The sequence below is a fragment of the Microcaecilia unicolor genome, chromosome 1 (assembly GCF_901765095.1).
Source record: "Microcaecilia unicolor chromosome 1, aMicUni1.1, whole genome shotgun sequence".
Classification (NCBI taxonomy): Eukaryota; Metazoa; Chordata; class Amphibia; order Gymnophiona; family Siphonopidae; genus Microcaecilia; species Microcaecilia unicolor.
Window position 1 is genome coordinate 287,400,563 of NC_044031.1, and position 17,084 is coordinate 287,417,646.

Here is a 17,084-nt window from a genome sequence, read left to right on the forward strand (position 1 = left end):
AGAATTTAGACACTAGAATGCGGGCACAAAAGCATCAGATTTTGCTGCTTTGTGATAAATGTGCTGCACACAGGGATGATGTCAGGCTGTCTAACGTCAAGGTGGTCTTCCTGCTGCCAAACACTACCTCTCTGATCCAACCTATGGATCAGGGCATAATAGCCAATTTCAAACAACATTATCAGGCTCTTGTGCTACGTCATCTGATGAGCGTTATGGATGACCAGACTGGCAAGGATAAACGTGCTGTTGAACTGGCTCATAACCCATCACTGTTGGATTCCCTACATATGCATAAAGAAGCCTGGAATCATGTTACACAGGCAACCATTGTGAACTGCTACAAGCGGGCAAGCTTTGTTAAGGATGTAGAGAGGGACGAAACAGATGCAGCTGTTGCAAACGCGTCAAATAAAGAGGTTATTGACATCCCAGCCAGTGTTACTGCTACGTAGCTGTTGATTACGATCTACAAACAGCTGACGACAGCACCGATGTCGAGATATGTGCCTACACACAGGCAACAACGGCTGATGATGGAACAGATGAAGAAATGAGCAGCGAGGCACATGCTGACGAAATTCAACAACCTCCTCCTGTCACTTTTGCAAGAGCGCTGGAGAGTCTCAACACCGTGCGGGCCTATCTGGAGGCCACTGGATGTCAGTGCTATGACAGTTTTTACCGTCTGGCAGACGTACTCTATGGAACTCACAGACCCAAGAGTGTACAGAGGACTATAAGTAAGCCTAATGTCAGTTAACTGAGACTGTATGTATAATAATAAACAGTACTATACATACGTTTATCAGATGTCAAGCTTCTTTGGGTCACAACGGTTAAGTGCACGCTCTGGTTAACTGCACGCGTTTCTTTGGTCCCAGACCCTTGCACTTAAGTGGATTGCACTGTATTTGCATTATGTCACCACCTATATTTAGGATGCTAAAACAAAGGTATCACCAGAGGAAAGGTCAGGTGGAGAGCATAGTTAGGTGCTCAGTGCTATCTATAGTGCCGGCCACCTAACTTATATGCCTGAACATAAGAAAATTCAATTGCTTCAGATTTAAGCTGCTAAAATTAAAGTTAGGAACCCATTCTCAGCCAAAAAGTAAGGAACCTAAGTTTAGCTGAGAAAGGGCAATTAACAAGTGCCTACACTGAGAAATTCAACATGATTTGACTATTGGCCTCTCAGTGATTAATATTTTCAGGCATATTATAATATCTTTCTGCTTTGGTCAATGAGGAAAAACCAACAGGCAGGAAAAAAATTTGCATGTTGCATGGCTAAGTTCCTAACCAAGGTCCAAGTCACAAATTATCATAAGAAACATAAGAGGCTGGCCAGTACACACAAAATGCCAGACACTGGATGGGTAAAGACTGGCATACCATATGTAAAAATATTTTGACTGCCATTTTGATTCAGGCACCATTTTCAGCTTGAGCACACTACAGTCTATGTACTTGCCTGATGGAAGGATAAGCTCCATGCTTTCTTCATCATATTCCACACTCTTTTCCCCTGCTGATAATTTTTCGTGCATCTCCATGTCCTCTTCTTTGTGATCGGGGTAGCTAGCCCTGGGAGAGAGTAATAGCTATTTTATACACCCAAAGCCCAACCACAACTCAGCTAGGCTACACTATGACAGACCCTGAAAAAGTAAGGTTTTCTGGCAAAGATAATTAATGGTATGAGATGGAGGTGGTGCTGTAATAGTGTTAATTACTATTATAATGGATACCAGTTTCTTTTTTCCACCTAAATTACAGATGGAGTTTGGCAACAAGTATAAGACTAGAAAACTGCTAGCAGAAAATATTACTACTACTACTACTATTTAGCATTTCTATAGCGCTACAAGACATACGCAGTGCTGCACAAACATAGAAAAAAGACAGTCCCTGCTCAAAGAGCTTACAATCTAATAGACAAAAAATAAATAAAGTAAGCAAATCAGATCAATTAATGTGAACGGGAAGGAAGAGAGGAGGGTAGGTGGAGGCGAGTGGTTACGAGTCAAAAGCAATGTTAAAGAGGTGGGCTTTCAGTCTAGATTTAAAGGTGGCCAAGGATGGGGCAAGACGTAGGGGCTCAGGAAGTTTATTCCAGGCGTAGGGTGCAGCGAGACAGAAGGCGCGAAGTCTGGAGTTGGCAGTAGTGGAGAAGGGAACAGATAAGAAGGATTTATCCATGGAGCGGAGTGCACGGGAAGGGGTGTAGGGAAGGACGAGTGTGGAGAGATACTGGGGAGCAGCAGAGTGAGTACATTTATAGGTTAGTAGAAGAAGTTTGAACAGGATGCAAAAACGGATAGGGAGCCAGTGAAGGGTCTTGAGGAGAGGGGTAGTATGAGTAAAGCGACCCTGGCGGAAGATGAGACGGGCAGCAGAGTTTTGAACCGACTGGAGAGGGGAGAGTTGACTAAGTGGGAGGCCAGCAAGAAGCAGATTGCAGTAGTCTAAACGAGAGGTGACAAGGGTGTGGATGAGGGTTTTGGTAGAGTGCTCGGAAAGAAAGGGGCGGATTTTACGGATGTTGTAAAGAAAGAAACGACAGGTCTTGGTGGTCTGCTGGATATGAGCAGAGAAGGAGAGAGAAGAGTCAAAGATGACCCCAAGGTTTCGAGCTGAGGAGACAGGGAGAAAATATTATAAATTGGACACACATACAAAGCTGATAGAGAATGATGCATGCACTTTGCTCAGTCTTCTGGGTGCAACATTATGACCCCACTAAATGTCTATTTTTCCCTTCCTTTCCTTGCTTACCTTACACCTTCTTGAATTCTATTAATGTTTTTACCACCACTGAGAGGCTCTTCCAAGCATTCACCACCTTTTATTTGAAGAAATCATTTCTAATCATGTCTACCCACCCCTTGGAGCTATACTTCTCAAACACTATACTTTTGAAATATTAAAATGCCCCATCATATTCCTCCACTCATCTACTCTAGATTACAGGTGTAAATGTGTTTAAGTTTCATTTCATTCTGTACAAGGACAAAGTGCGATGACTGGCACTGTTCAGTCCCTGTAACTCGCACAGCAAGCCAGCCTCCCCAGCCTCCATGCACACTCTCCCTCTTTCAGTACCCCCAGTATGTCCCTTTCATCTCCTTTTTAACAAAAACAAAGGTGGAAGCAAGAAGCTGTATGACAGGCTATGCTGTCCTCCTCTGCTACGACTGCTCAGTTCAAATCATGGGGCTCTATGGTGTCCCACACAGTTCAAATTCAGCGTGGCAGAGGAAGAGCACACAGCCCAACATGCAGCCACTCTCCTTTATGTATGCTGAAGGGGAGGGGGGTGAGAGGAAATGAATGGGACAAGCAGGGAGTTGCGCAAGATGTACGGGAGCACGATAAGATGAAGGGGCCAACCCTGATGGAGGCGTTGTGGGAGGGGTTTGCACACTGAACATGCTGAAGGGGAAGGGAAGAAGAGAGAAGATGGTAAGCTGGGTTGGCATGGGTGATGTGTAGGAGTACTGTACTGTGGATAACGTGAGGTGGAAGGGCAAGAGGTGGATGTGGGGTGTATGCATATATTGGGGGGGGGGGAGAAGGGATTCATAAAAAGAGCTGTGGGGAATGCGTGTGTGGTGTGGGTGTAGGTTTGGAGAGAGCTACGATGCTTGAGTGCTGTGGTGGGTGGGTTGAGAATACTACAGTGTGGTGTGTGACTGTTTGGGATGGGGGACAAGAACTGAACTGACAGGGAGTTATGGTGGGATACATGCTGGGGGGTTAAGAAAGATCTATAGAAGGTTGCTGGGGGCAAGAGGGATTTCAGAGAACGACTTTAGTACATATGTGTATTGGGGGGCAGGTATGAGAAAGAGCTCTAGAGTCTTATGGGGAAGAGGAGGGGTTAAAAAGTATGGGATGGCAACCCAATCATCTCAACCAACCCAGTCAGTCAACCCTGTTATCTCAGTCAAACAGTCAGTCAACCCATCAGTCATCCCAGCCAAGCCAGTCAACTATCAACCCAGTCAACTGTTAAAAGTGCTTGAGGTGAAGGAGCATGTATCAGGGTAGGTGCAACAGTATTGGGCACCCATGCTGAATCTTTGAGCCTTAGGTCCTCCCCTCCCAGTTAATTTTCAGGTCGCTAGCCTGTCGGCTTCCAACTCAGAAGTTTGATGATTAAACTCTATGGTCATGATCATCCTACACCATCCTATAAAAACATAGTTGGACATCATATTTTTAAATATTAAACTTAACTTCTGGACATACCCCTTGCTGTGTGTGTATAATCTATCCAGGTAAATGGGCTGTTTGAAAACTACCTAACACCTTCCCACCTTATGCAGGTAAAGATACAAGCTGATGGTTCTTTGAGTTTGAGTGTGTCGCTGTCAGGACTTACAATTTTACTTTGACTGCAGCTCCCCTTTGTTATCCCAGGCATCTGCCTACTCTTGCCTAAATGGTTAGACCAGCCCCAATGTATCCTCTGTTGAATTTTCAACAAGCTGCAGCATGTGTGTGTATATACACTGTACATACATATCTGTATATGTAGTCTGCATGTAAGTATACACATACAATCTATACACACATATACAGAAATACTTTCTTCACAGAGTCCTTTCCATCTTTGTTCTGACTCTTCTATGTCAGCCTGTCATTCCTGTTTCCTACTTTTCCTGAAGTCATCTTATTTTGTTCTTTTGTTGTCATCCCCCTCCTTTTTTAAGCACTCCATCACAATCTCCCTGTTACATCTCTCACTTCCCAGCATGCTCATTGATTTCTAGTTCCTCTTCATTTCCATAGTGGGGATGGGGTGCAGTTAACCTAAAGCCAATAGAAGGGTAATCTCATGTCATTTTTTTATTCTCCTCCCTCTATAACACTTCTAGCCCATCCCAATCACTTCTCTTCCACTTTCCTTCTCTGTCTTCTCTCTCATTCCACACGCCTACTTTCAGGTTTTCATCCTCTCTTCCCCACTTCAGGGTCTTCAACCCTCATCCTTTTACAGATTCCTCACGCTTCTTCCCATTCTATATCTCTTTGTCAGAATCTTTTCCTGACCTCCACAGCACTCTCAAGGGGATCAGAAAAGGAGACAGAGAACACAAAGAAGAGGGCTGTGGAAGGCGGGTGAGAGTAGAAACAAAAGGATGAGAAGGGAGAAAAGTGGAGAGCCACAGTTTTTGGGCAGGTAGGGGCAGAGAGCACCAGGGGATGCAAGGAATAGTGGTAAGCAGGACACAGGCAGCAACTACAGCATCAGACGGAGCGGTGGCGAGCAAAGCATTAGGAGGAAAAAAGAGGTAGGTGATTAGCGATAGCAGGAAAAAGAGCAAGCAACATGTGATGAACAGTGAGGAAGGAGGTACTCTTGGAACAAAGGGCATTAGCACCAGAGAGAGAGGTCCAACAGAAAGAGATAACTAGCAGCACAAGATGGTGGGCAAAAAGAAGAATCACAAGATGCATCAGGAGGGAGGATAGGTGACAGCTCCTACATGGAGGCTGGATGGGTGGTAACATCACAAGGTGATAATCAAAGTGAAGGGTAGGGAGCAGTTTTCAGAGGTGACATCGGAGATTGTGGAGAAGTGGAGACTGTGGAGAAGTGGAGTCAGAAAATGGTACTGAGAGGGAGTGTGGATGAGAGGTGGCATCCAAAGGGCACCCAGAAGCAGCAAGTGACAGCACTGGGAGGATAGACAGGAAATAATGAACAGCAGCACCTGGAGGAAAGAGGGTATTCAGGATCAGAGGAGCTATTTCTAGCAATTACAGCAATATTTATTTCACAAAATAAAAACTAATATGATGCCCCCACAAAGAAAACGTGAAATGCAGGACACACCACTGTTTCATCCATTTTCTTGCTTCTTGTATTTAAAATATTGCTTTACCCCCCCCCCCCTTTCAATTCTTGGAAACAGATAACACCGATGCAGCAAGACAATGCTTTTCTCCTCCAAGAGCTTTTCTACATCCTGCAGTACAGACTCTCAGTGAGCAGGGAATCTAAGAATTTAAACTGCAAACTGACCAGCTCAGTCTTCACAGTAAACTTTCATGACAGAACAAGATGGTGCATAATACCTGAAATCATAGAAGTCTGCAAACTCTAAAGCAGCATCCCCATCTGTGTAGAGCTTACAGTGGCTCTTGTCATTCATATGAGACTGTACCGCTTCTGTTGAGTAGAAGGACTTTCCTTTTTCATTGCACCAGAGGCAGATTTTCCCAACACCAACTTTCTCCCCTGTAAAGTGAAAAAAATGTCAAACAGTTCAAAGGGATGCTGAAATGCCAAAGAGCTACAAAAAAAAAAAAACAAATTTGGGAGGCCGTATCTCAAGAAGGATGTAAAGAGGCCAGAGGCAGTCCCCGAGAAAAGTAATGAAAACAGTCTACACCAAAAGATATGAGACTGAAGGATCTAAATATGTAAATTCTAGAGGAGAGGAGAGACAACAGAGATATGATCCAGATGTTTAAATACTCAAAAGGTACTAATGCACAAAGGAGCCATTTCCAAAGGAAAGGAAGCATTAGAACTAGAGTACATAAGCTGCAAGGAGGTAGACTTGGTGCCAATGTCAGGAAATATTTCTTCAGGTGATGATGCCTGGAATGCACTCCCCAAGAAGGTGGTGGAGACAAAAATGGTGCTGGAATAAAGCATAGGATATACACAAAGGATTCTTAAATGGCCTGGCCTGTGGAACTATGCCGCCAATGGGCCAGGGACAGACGCTGTTCCTACTGAGGTGGACCAAGATCAGGAAAATAGCTGAGGAGGCTGGAGAGGGCAGGAGGGAGAATAAAGGCAAAAAATAAAAATTAATATTAAAAATGAGCAGAATAAGCAAATATTTAACCAATTTGTTTTTAACCCTGGCTCCTGAAATATTTCAGTTGGTGCCCAATTGATCAGAAACTTTATCCACCTCTACATCAGCATCACACTGAACACAGAGCTGTGGCAGGCAGTATAACACCAAATTCATCCTTTTACATTCTAGTACTCACCTAAATACTTTATCAGTCCCCTCAGGTCCTGAAGATACTCTATGTCTGGTATAAAAAAACTGTGCACTTTGCTCATATGGGCCATATTTTTTGTAAGTGAGCGCGAGTGATGAGAACAGAAGAGACAGTCAGTGACAGGCACCGCCCCAGGACAGGTGCTCTCAGGACCTGCTCCGCCACTGGCTTCGAGTGTGATGCTTTCCATTTCTTCTTCTTCATCATCATCATCCTCCTCCTCCTCCTCATCTGCTGAATCCACATCTTCCCAATCTTTCAACAAAAGGTAAAAGCACAACATTACTTTGTAAGTATCTGAATTCTTTCACCCCCCCCCCCCCCCCCCAGCCTATGCGGATCAAATACATGGAAAAGATGACACTGAATGCATATTGTTCCTGTGGATCCCTGCGAAAGCAAAGATACTTACCTGTAGCAGGTATTCTCTGAGGACAGCAGGCCTTATATTCTCACAATCGGGTAATGCGATCCCACGCTAACTAGTCCGTAGCTTATGACAAGCTTCACAAGAGCTTTGTGGAGCGTGAGACACATTCCAACTAACATGCGCGAGTGCCTTTCCACCCAATGCGACAGCGTGGTTACCGCAGTTAAATACTACAGCATAAAGAGAAAAAATAGGAGACAACTCCAAGGGGAGGCGGGAGGATCTGTGAGAATATAAGGCCTGCTGTCCAAGGAGAATACCTGCTACAGGCAAGTATCTTTGCTTTCTCCGAGGACAAGCCGGCCATAATTCTCACAACTGGAGTATCCCTACCATCCAGGCTCACTGAAAACAAAAAAACACTGGTCAACTGGGCCTCACAACGGCAAGGACATAGCTGAGATTAACCTGGAAACAATATACAAACTGAGGGACAGTGTCGCCTGCAACAGAATAAAATGGGCCAAGGGGGGTGGAGTAGGATTCTAGACCCCAAACAGATTCTGCAACACTGTCTGCCCGAACCGACTGTCACGTCGGGTATCCTGCTCAAGGCAGTAGCGAGATGTGAATGTGTGGACTGAAGACCATGTCGAAACCTTGCAATTTCTTCAATGGAGGCTGACCGCAAATGGACAACCAACGCAGCCATGGCTCTGACATTGTGAGCATTGACATGACCCTCCAGAATCAGCCCAGCCTGGGCATAAGTGAAAGAAATGCAATCTGCCAGCCAATTAGAGACTGTGTATTTCCAGATGGTGACCCCACCCTATTGGAATCAAAAGAAACAAAAAGCTGGGTGGACTGTCTGTGGGGCTTAGTCCTTTCCACAGAATAAGCCAATGCTCGCTTGCAGTCGAAAGTGTGCAAAGCGCTCTCACCAGGATGGGCATGAGATTGGGGAAAGAATGTTGGCAAGACAATCGACTGGTTCAGATGGAACTCCGACACCACCTTAGGCAGGAACTTAGGGTGTGTGCAGAGGACTACTCTGTTGTGATGAAACTTAGTGTAAGGTGCATGGATTCTTACAACAAATTACTTTCTTATGCATTATTCTTTGTTATGTATCCTATACTGTTTATTGCAAACCACACTGAACTCAAACTTGTTTGGGATAATGTGGGATATAAATGTCACAAATAAATAAATCTACCACTAAGGCCTGAAGCTCACTGACTCTACGCGCTGAAGTAAACAGCCACCAAGAAAATGACCTTCCAGGTCAAGTACTTCAGATGGCAGAAAACCACTGGCTCTAAAGCAGCTTTCATCAGCTGGGTGAGAGCCCTAAATACTGAAGACATCACGAATGGGTGTCCTTACCAGAGATGGTCCAATTGCACTGGGTACAGTGCTTAATGCCACTGGGAACTTGAGCGGACATGGGAGGGAAAAATTCCGTAGCCAAATCAAACGACACAATGGTGCATAAAAAGGGGCAAGGCACCGAAAAATAAGGGAACACGGGCCCGGAATCAAGGCCTAAATTCGGCCCAGTGACATCGGGGGAAAAAACAAAACTTAAAAACTGGAAAAGAGAAACTAAGACAATAAGAGAGGGGGGGGGGGAAGGCAACCCGAAAAATGGACCACACAAAGACTACCAAAAGGCACTCTGAAGCTCCTCGGACCAGAGGATCACAAAGATGTGGCCACCCCTCATTGAGGTAGAAAAACAACTGTGGTAACCATGCTGTCACGGCAGGCAGGAAGACACTCGCGCATGAGCAGTGGAGCGTGTCTTGTGCTCCATAAAAGCACTTGTTTAGCTTGTCATAAGCTGCAGACCAGGCAACGCGGGATCGCATTATCGAATTGTGAGAATTATGGCCTGCTTGTCCTCAGAGAAACCTTCGACTGCAGTGAAGAAAAAGGAAGCCATGTGAACAAACACACAGATGAAGGCAGGAGAGAGAAAGTTAACATTTTCAGGTCACAGTTTAATATTTGGTCCTCGTTTGAATCTCATATACGCCTCATAGAAAAAGCACATTTTCATTTTTCTGAATTCACAGAAAGACCGCCATTCAAAAGTTAGCTGCTCACATTCTGTTGGGTTTGACAGCTGGTGAACATGTCACCCCTGTACCGGCTTACTGTTTAAACTCTAGCAATACTAACATATTATCTCAGGCCACCCGTCAACCTGCTATGAGTGGGAAAGTGCGGGGTATAAGTGTAAAAAATAATAATAATATTTAAAAATCTTCTTCTGCCTTATGTTTCAAGAAGAGAACCTAATCTAATCAGGATTTTCTAGGCCGCTAAATTCCCACAAAGGGTCTAAAGTGGCTTGCAATAAGATAAAATATACAATAACAATATGTATAATACAGTAAAATATGGTAGAAACATATCTAATAGTCTTTAAGTAGCCATTTAGAAGTTCTAATCAATCTGACTTGACAAGTAAATACTCAGCAAACAAGTCAGTCTTAAGACTTCTACAAAAAATCAAGTGAGAATTTTCAACAACTGGAAGAGATCTTAATAATTGGCAGCCTGATATGAAGATGATGACCTTTCATAATTTCTTTTAGATACAAGACAATGAACTGAAGGAAAAAGAAGCATATTATTCTTCTTCAATTTTAGAGTTAGTTGGGCAGAAGAACGATAGAATAAACCATATAGGAAGACGGAGATTAACCCATGTAAGGATTTACCTCTTCTATCCATTTCTTCTCCTAGAGCAGGGGCTCTTAAACATTTTTTGGTTCCTGCACCCATTCCTAAACTCTGCATCCACTAGTGACTACTGGAGCTACATATGTTACTAACTGTTAGACACTAGCAGTGCTAATTGGTAATGTCGCTAAAATTATAGTAGTATAGTTGTATTATCAATAACTATCCTAATAAATGCCTTCACCCTGTCTAGAAAGTTTCAATAAATTGCACCCTTCTCTGCACCCTGTTGACCTCTTTCCACACCTTGTGGGAGTACAGGCACCCTGATCTGGAGAGATTAGATTAGTTGGGTCGAGCAAAAAGAGCTTCCCTTTTGCAGGTCCCAGTGTTTGGAACTGTTTACCTAAGACACTGACAGGCAGATGATCAAAAGCCCTGCGCTGGAACAGTGCGGGGCATTATTAGACCTATGATCAGAGATAATGCCATGCAAATTTAAGCATGCAATTATCTCTGATCATGGGGTAGAAGTGCGGGAGAATTGTACCTGAGCATACGCTCAGCACAATCCTCCCGCACTTGTTTGACAGGTCTGGGCTGTCAAAAGCCCAGAACTCTCAAACACAGGGGCTGGAGGTCCATGGGACCACCAGACCCCAACTACTCCTGCCCCGAGCAAGGCAAAATGCGGGCTGGAGGTCAGGCAGACCTCCGGTCCCCCCCCCCCCCCAAGGTTCAGGGAGGGCTGGAGATCCAGTGGGTCTTCAGCCCTCCCCCTTAACATTAACAATGGGTCCCTGATGGTCCAGTGTCAATCCCCCACCCCCCTACCTTGAGTTGGAGGAGGGAGGTGGCCTGCCTCCCTCCTCTTCCTTCAACGCCGCCACCTGCAAAATGGCGGCACCCAGCCATGCCCAGTGTATCCTGGGATGCGCTGGGCGGGCTTCACACCCTGGGCAAGTCACCTAACACTCCATTGCACCAGGTACAAAAAAAAACCCTTAGATTGTAAGCCCACTAGGGACAGAGAAAAATACCTGCATATACAGTGGGGGAAATAAGTATTTGATCCCTTGCTGATTTTGTAAGTTTGCCCACTGACAAAGACATGAGCAGCCCATAATTGAAGGGTAGGTTATTGGTAACAGTGAGAGATAGCACATCACAAATTAAATCCGGAAAATCACATTGTGGAAAGTATATGAATTTATTTGCATTCTGCAGAGGGAAATAAGTATTTAATCCCTCTGGCAAACAAGACCTAATACTTGGTGGCAAAACCCTTGTTGGCAAGCACAGCGGTCAGACGTCTTCTGTAGTTGATGATGAGGTTTGCACACATGTCAGGAGGAATTTTGGTCCACTCCTCTTTGCGGATCATCTCTAAATCATTAAGAGTTCTGGGCTGTCGCTTGGCAACTCGCAGCTTCAGCTCCCTCCATAAGTTTTCAATGGGATTAAGGTCTGGTGACTGGCTAGGCCACTCCATGACCCTAATGTGCTTCTTCCTGAGCCACTCCTTTGTTGCCTTGGCTGTATGTTTTGGGTCATTGTCATGCTGGAAGACCCAGCCACGACCCATTTTTAAGGCCCTGGCGGAGAGAAGGAGGTTGTCACTCAGAATTGTACGGTACATGGCCCCATCCATTCTCCCATTGATGCGGTGAAGTAGTCCTGTGCCCTTAGCAGAGAAACACCCCCAAAACATAACATTTCCACCTCCATGCTTGACAGTGGGGACGGTGTTCTTTGGGTCATAGGCAGCATTTCTCTTCCTCCAAACACGGCGAGTTGAGTTCATGCCAAAGAGCTCAATTTTTGTCTCATCTGACCACAGCACCTTCTCCCAATCACTCTCGGCATCATCCAGGTGTTCACTGGCAAACTTCAGACGGGCCGTCACATGTGCCTTCCGGAGCAGGGGGACCTTGCGGGCACTGCAGGATTGCAATCCGTTATGTCGTAATGTGTTACCAATGGTTTTCGTGGTGACAGTGGTCCCAGCTGCCTTGAGATCATTGACAAGTTCCCCCCTTGTAGTTGTAGGCTGATTTCTAACCTTCCTCATGATCAAGGATACCCCACGAGGTGAGATTTTGCGTGGAGCCCCAGATCTTTGTCGATTGACAGTCATTTTGTACTTCTTCCATTTTCTTACTATGGCACCAACAGTTGTCTCCTTCTCGCCCAGCGTCTTACTGATGGTTTTGTAGCCCATTCCAGCCTTGTGCAGGTGTATGATCTTGTCCCTGACATCCTTAGACAGCTCCTTGCTCTTGGCCATTTTGTAGAGGTTAGAGTCTGACTGATTCACTGAGTCTGTGGACAGGTGTCTTTCATACAGGTGACCATTGCCGACAGCTGTCTGTCATGCAGGTAACGAGTTGATTTGGAGCATCTACCTGGTCTGTAGGGGCCAGATCTCTTACTGGTTGGTGGGGGATCAAATACTTATTTCCCTCTGCAGAATGCAAATAAATTCATATACTTTCCACAATGTGATTTTCCGGATTTAATTTGTGATGTGCTATCTCTCACTGTTACCAATAACCTACCCTTCAATTATGGGCTGCTCATGTCTTTGTCAGTGGGCAAACTTACAAAATCAGCAAGGGATCAAATACTTATTTCCCCCACTGTAAATGTGTACAGCGCTGCATACATCTAGTAGCACTATAGAAATTTGTAATAGTCCATAATTTTCATGATGGGTGTCCACGCCTTGGGATAGTGGAACTTTACAAAGGTGCAGATAGAGAATATTTAGGGAAAATATCAATTTTACAGTAAATTGCTTTTCAACCATTCTCAGAATTTCTCCTCAATAAAGAATACACCAATAATCTGTCTTACCATCCTCTCCCCCTTGGTCCATATCCTCATCATTCTCCTCTTTGGCCTCCAATGTCAACAGCTTTTTTGCCTGCTCTTTAAACCACTGAAGCCTGGGAGGCGTCTGGGGCCTGTCCCTCTCCTGCGACACCTGGCTCAGGGCAGTGGCAGAAGGGCTCTTAAGGCTAGATACTATGAGCTTCTTCTTAGGTGACATAGATGGCTGAGCCTTGATGGCCTGTTGAATTGCCATATTAGTCGCATCTTTGTCCAGACTCTCCTGCTCTAGTCCCTTTTCCAGGTTCTTCTCATTCATCATCTGCACCTTTCTGCTAGCAGCCTGAGCGGCTCTCCTTTCCAGCTCTACATGCCTCTTAGATTTCAGATGGTTCTCATATGCATTGAATGTGGAGAACCTCTTGCTGCAGGCTGTGCAGTACATGGCTGTCTCCTGACCCTGCTCCTCCATCACTGCCCTCTGAGCCAGCACCCGCTCCTGAAAGTTTTCAGCAGTGACAGGCGGCATGTCAGCCACCTTCCTCTTTAGGTTGTACCTGTGCCAGTCCGTTTTGTAGTGGGCTCGCTGGACATCAGCATCAGTAAATGTCACACGGCAAGTAATGCATGTGTAGGATGCCATCCCTGTAAAGAAAGCAAAATCATACTAAGGATCATTGTTTCAAGACTGGACTAGTTCAGGTTCAACTGTGCTAGTTTTCCTCCTCCACTGTTATGCAGAATTTGTACAGAATTCTCCACCACTGCAGACCACACAGAATTCTGTGCCAGTCTGCCTTTGCAAGAAGAAAGGCACAGATACTAGCAGCAGGAAAGTGACTTCCACCTTACCTACACACTCACAGGTCCAGCGTGTAGGGGGAGGCACTGCACAGTGTAGCAGTCAGGCTGCTTTCTCATCTGCTGCAGCGGTTCCTTTAAGCCATGCGGCTGAGCCTGTAAGGGGTCCTGGGACACACACCAGGAGGTGCAGGAAGCAGTCCGATGTGTAGCTCTGCTCCTCCTTCTACCGTGCTGGACAGGTGTGTGCGGCCGGGCGGGCAGACAGGAGTGTCTGGAAAAATGTAGATGGCTGGAGGGTGCGGGGGGGGGGGGGGGGGGGGCTGGAAAAATATGGATGGTGGTGTGTAGTGCAGGGGGGGCTGGGGAAAAAAGGGGGCTACGGAGTGGAGGACTTAAAGATACTAAGTCACACGCATTCGGCTGTACTCACACGCCGAGCACCCCTCCTCATACACGATCGGGGGACCGGCCTCCCCTTCCTATGATCTGCCATCTCTCCTTCTATCTTCCACTCCCCTCCTTGTCCGCGATATGGCACCTCTACCTCCCCCCCTCCGCGGTCAAAGTCATACCTGAGGTCGCCCACTAATAATCCCACAGCTTTCCTTCTTCTCCGGTGTCCAGTCCCCTATGATAATACACACACAACTTCTTCAGTTCTCCCCTCTTCGGCAACCTGCACCTTGCCGGAACAGGAAGTTGCGTCAGAGGGGAGCGCGAACGGACCAGTTGATGACGAGGCACAGTGACGCAACATCATCATCGACGTAGCTAGCTAGCTAGCAGACAGACAGTCAGACACCCATGTAGCTGCTTTACCAATATGTTATGGGGGAAGCTCTGTGAAGAAGATGCGCTTTTATGCTAGTCATAGTCCGAAGACGATGAGCCGTGTCTTGAGGAATCTGCATTTTCATAACAGAAAAAAAAAAGATACAAGATAATAGAAACAGATAAAAGCCGTTATCCATTGCGACAAAGTACATTTTGTGACTACTTCAGACAGATGCCGCTACCCCGTAGAGAAAGAAATAATTGAGATGGGTGGCCTGGGGATGTTGTGCGAGTTAGTATTATTATTATTTGTATAGCGCTATCAGAGGCACGCAGCGCTGAACACCTGACATAGAGAAACAGTCCCTCAGCCAGATAAGACAATTAAAGGCGAGGGAAGTACTGTGTGAGAAGGAACAAGGGGAGGGCAATTGAGTAGTGGCTAGGAGCCAAAAGCAGTGGTGAAAAGGTGGGTTTTCAGCATAGATTCGAAAACAGGTAGAGATGGAGCTAGACTACAGGCTCAGGAAGTCTATTCCAGGCATAAGGTGCTGCAAGGGAAAAGGAGTTAGCAGTGGAGGAGAAGGGGGACGACAAGAGAGATTTGTCCAGTGAGTGGAGTTCACGGGGAGGAATGTAGGGAGAGATGAGAGTGGAGAGGTAATGGGGAGCTGCAGAATGGATGCATTTAAAGATCAGTAAGAGAAGTTTGAATTGTATGCAGAAGCAGACAGGGAGCCAGTGAAGTGACTTGAGGAGTGGGCTAGTGTGGGTATAACGATTTTGGCAGAAAATAAAAATAAAATCTAAAGTATGCAAACGACGTTGGTTAGCATCAGCATGAGCAGGTCAGAATACTGGAAGTATGGATTGATTTAAATAAAATGGAGACGCCACTTTAGGAATTTTGGGTGTGGTCGAAGGAGTATCTTATGCAATATTGGAGTATATGGCTCATATTGTAACTTCGCTTGAACCTCACCAATACAACGTGCTGAATTGATCGTAAAATCAAAAAGCTTTTTTCATGTGATATATTCAGCACAGCCGCACTTGATTTTTGCCGGGGCTCATGCAGTTCTCAGTCTACCTCCTTGACACTGGCATATCCACGTGACAGCCAAGGAGGTTAGACTGAAAACACGAGATGAATGATCGGTACGGCTATTTAGTCCAATGATTTGAAGCTGGTAGGCGTAGCTTGCTGGCAGTAGGTGGAGTCACAAGTACACCCAAAACAATAGCAAACACTGTTGAAAGCAGTAGTAAAAGATTATTAGAAATAATGGACTGCCTTGCGTGGTCCATCTGTCAAAAGTCAAAAGCTGTTCCAGTTAGATAAGCAGTGCCTTAAAAAGTGGAGGACAAAAGCTTTTTTTTTTTAAACTTATTTGACAGCTTTTTAATTTATTTGAAAGCGTCCCATATGTAGATATAAAAAAAAATCAAGAAATCAAAACTGAATATCACTAAAATAGCTTCAAAAATTATTGTTGCTGGTGGAAACAGCGATAATAAAGGCTGTATTTTGTGCTCATTTTTCTACACTGTTCTATACAATACTGTAATACAATGAGGATATCCTGTGTACTGATGGGTTCATCTTAAATGTTTTGTTGTAATCTGCCTTGGGAAGCCTGATGTTATAAAGATTGGAAGTACAATTAAACTGTCCTTTCATTGGGGCACATGGAGTCACATTTTCACCCAATCTGTTTCGTACAAATGGATTATTCTGTTTCAAGAATGTTTCAGGGACAAGTGGTTTTCATAAGTCAAAATAATAAAAATAAATATTTTCTTTCATTCAGATCTCTCATGTGTTTAAACATAACTAAATGGGCTGTAAACCCCTAATACTGCCCATTGGTTTTCTTATATTTTGTCCTTGTGATGACTTATACTGTGGAGTCCAACCAGAAAACAGAAGAACAAAAACCCTTATAGCCACAGACAGGTCAGTCACAACAACAAGGGTGAGGGAGAAAAGAAAACGAACAGCAGACGATGTACAAACTTGCACTTTTATTGAATATCCAGGACTCTACACGAGTCGTGTTTCAGCCCGTGAGGGCCTTCCTTAGGACTCTCTTGAAATGGATATGCCGATGAGATGAAACTCATACAAACCTCCTCATTAATTGCTTGAACATACAAAGGACTATCCATTGTTTCAGATATTGAACACATCTACATCAGTTTGAGTTTCATCTCATTATCGGAGATTTAAAGCCAATGAGTGAGATTTCTCTCTTGGGTCCCTGCCATGTCTTAAACCAGCTCTAGCTTATGTACATTCAAAATAAATGTTTTCTACCTTTGTTGTCTGGTAATTTTACTTTTCTAATCATGCTGATCCCAGTCTCTGGTTTCTACTTTCCTCTGTCTTCTCTTAACTGTCTTGTCAGAGTCTCCTTGTCCATTTGTCACTTTTTTATCTCTATGTCTTCTCTCTGAATCCCTATTGACCCTACCCAGCGTCACCTCTGCGTTCTTGCCCCTATCTTGTCGCCATGTTGAGCATCCCCCACCCGTGTCCCTATTCTTGCCCTGTCAAACATAACTCTTCCTT

The 17,084-nt window shown here is 44.9% G+C and overlaps 1 protein-coding gene across 1 annotated transcript in view; it reads right to left on the reverse strand.

Annotated features, from left to right (window-relative positions):
• Positions 1-14,434, reverse strand: part of ZNF622 (zinc finger protein 622) — a 29,453-nt gene extending 15,019 nt beyond the window's left edge. Inside the window, exons 1-5 of the mRNA XM_030207263.1 lie at positions 14,311-14,434; positions 12,959-13,579; positions 7,024-7,293; positions 6,091-6,253; positions 1,478-1,590 (exon numbers count right to left, since the gene is read on the reverse strand). Coding sequence (XP_030063123.1) covers positions 1,478-1,590; positions 6,091-6,253; positions 7,024-7,293; positions 12,959-13,577 — 1,165 coding nt within the window. The 5' untranslated portion in view covers positions 13,578-13,579; positions 14,311-14,434. The remainder of the gene's footprint in view (positions 1-1,477; positions 1,591-6,090; positions 6,254-7,023; positions 7,294-12,958; positions 13,580-14,310) is intronic.
• Positions 14,435-17,084: the final 2,650 nt, after the last annotated feature.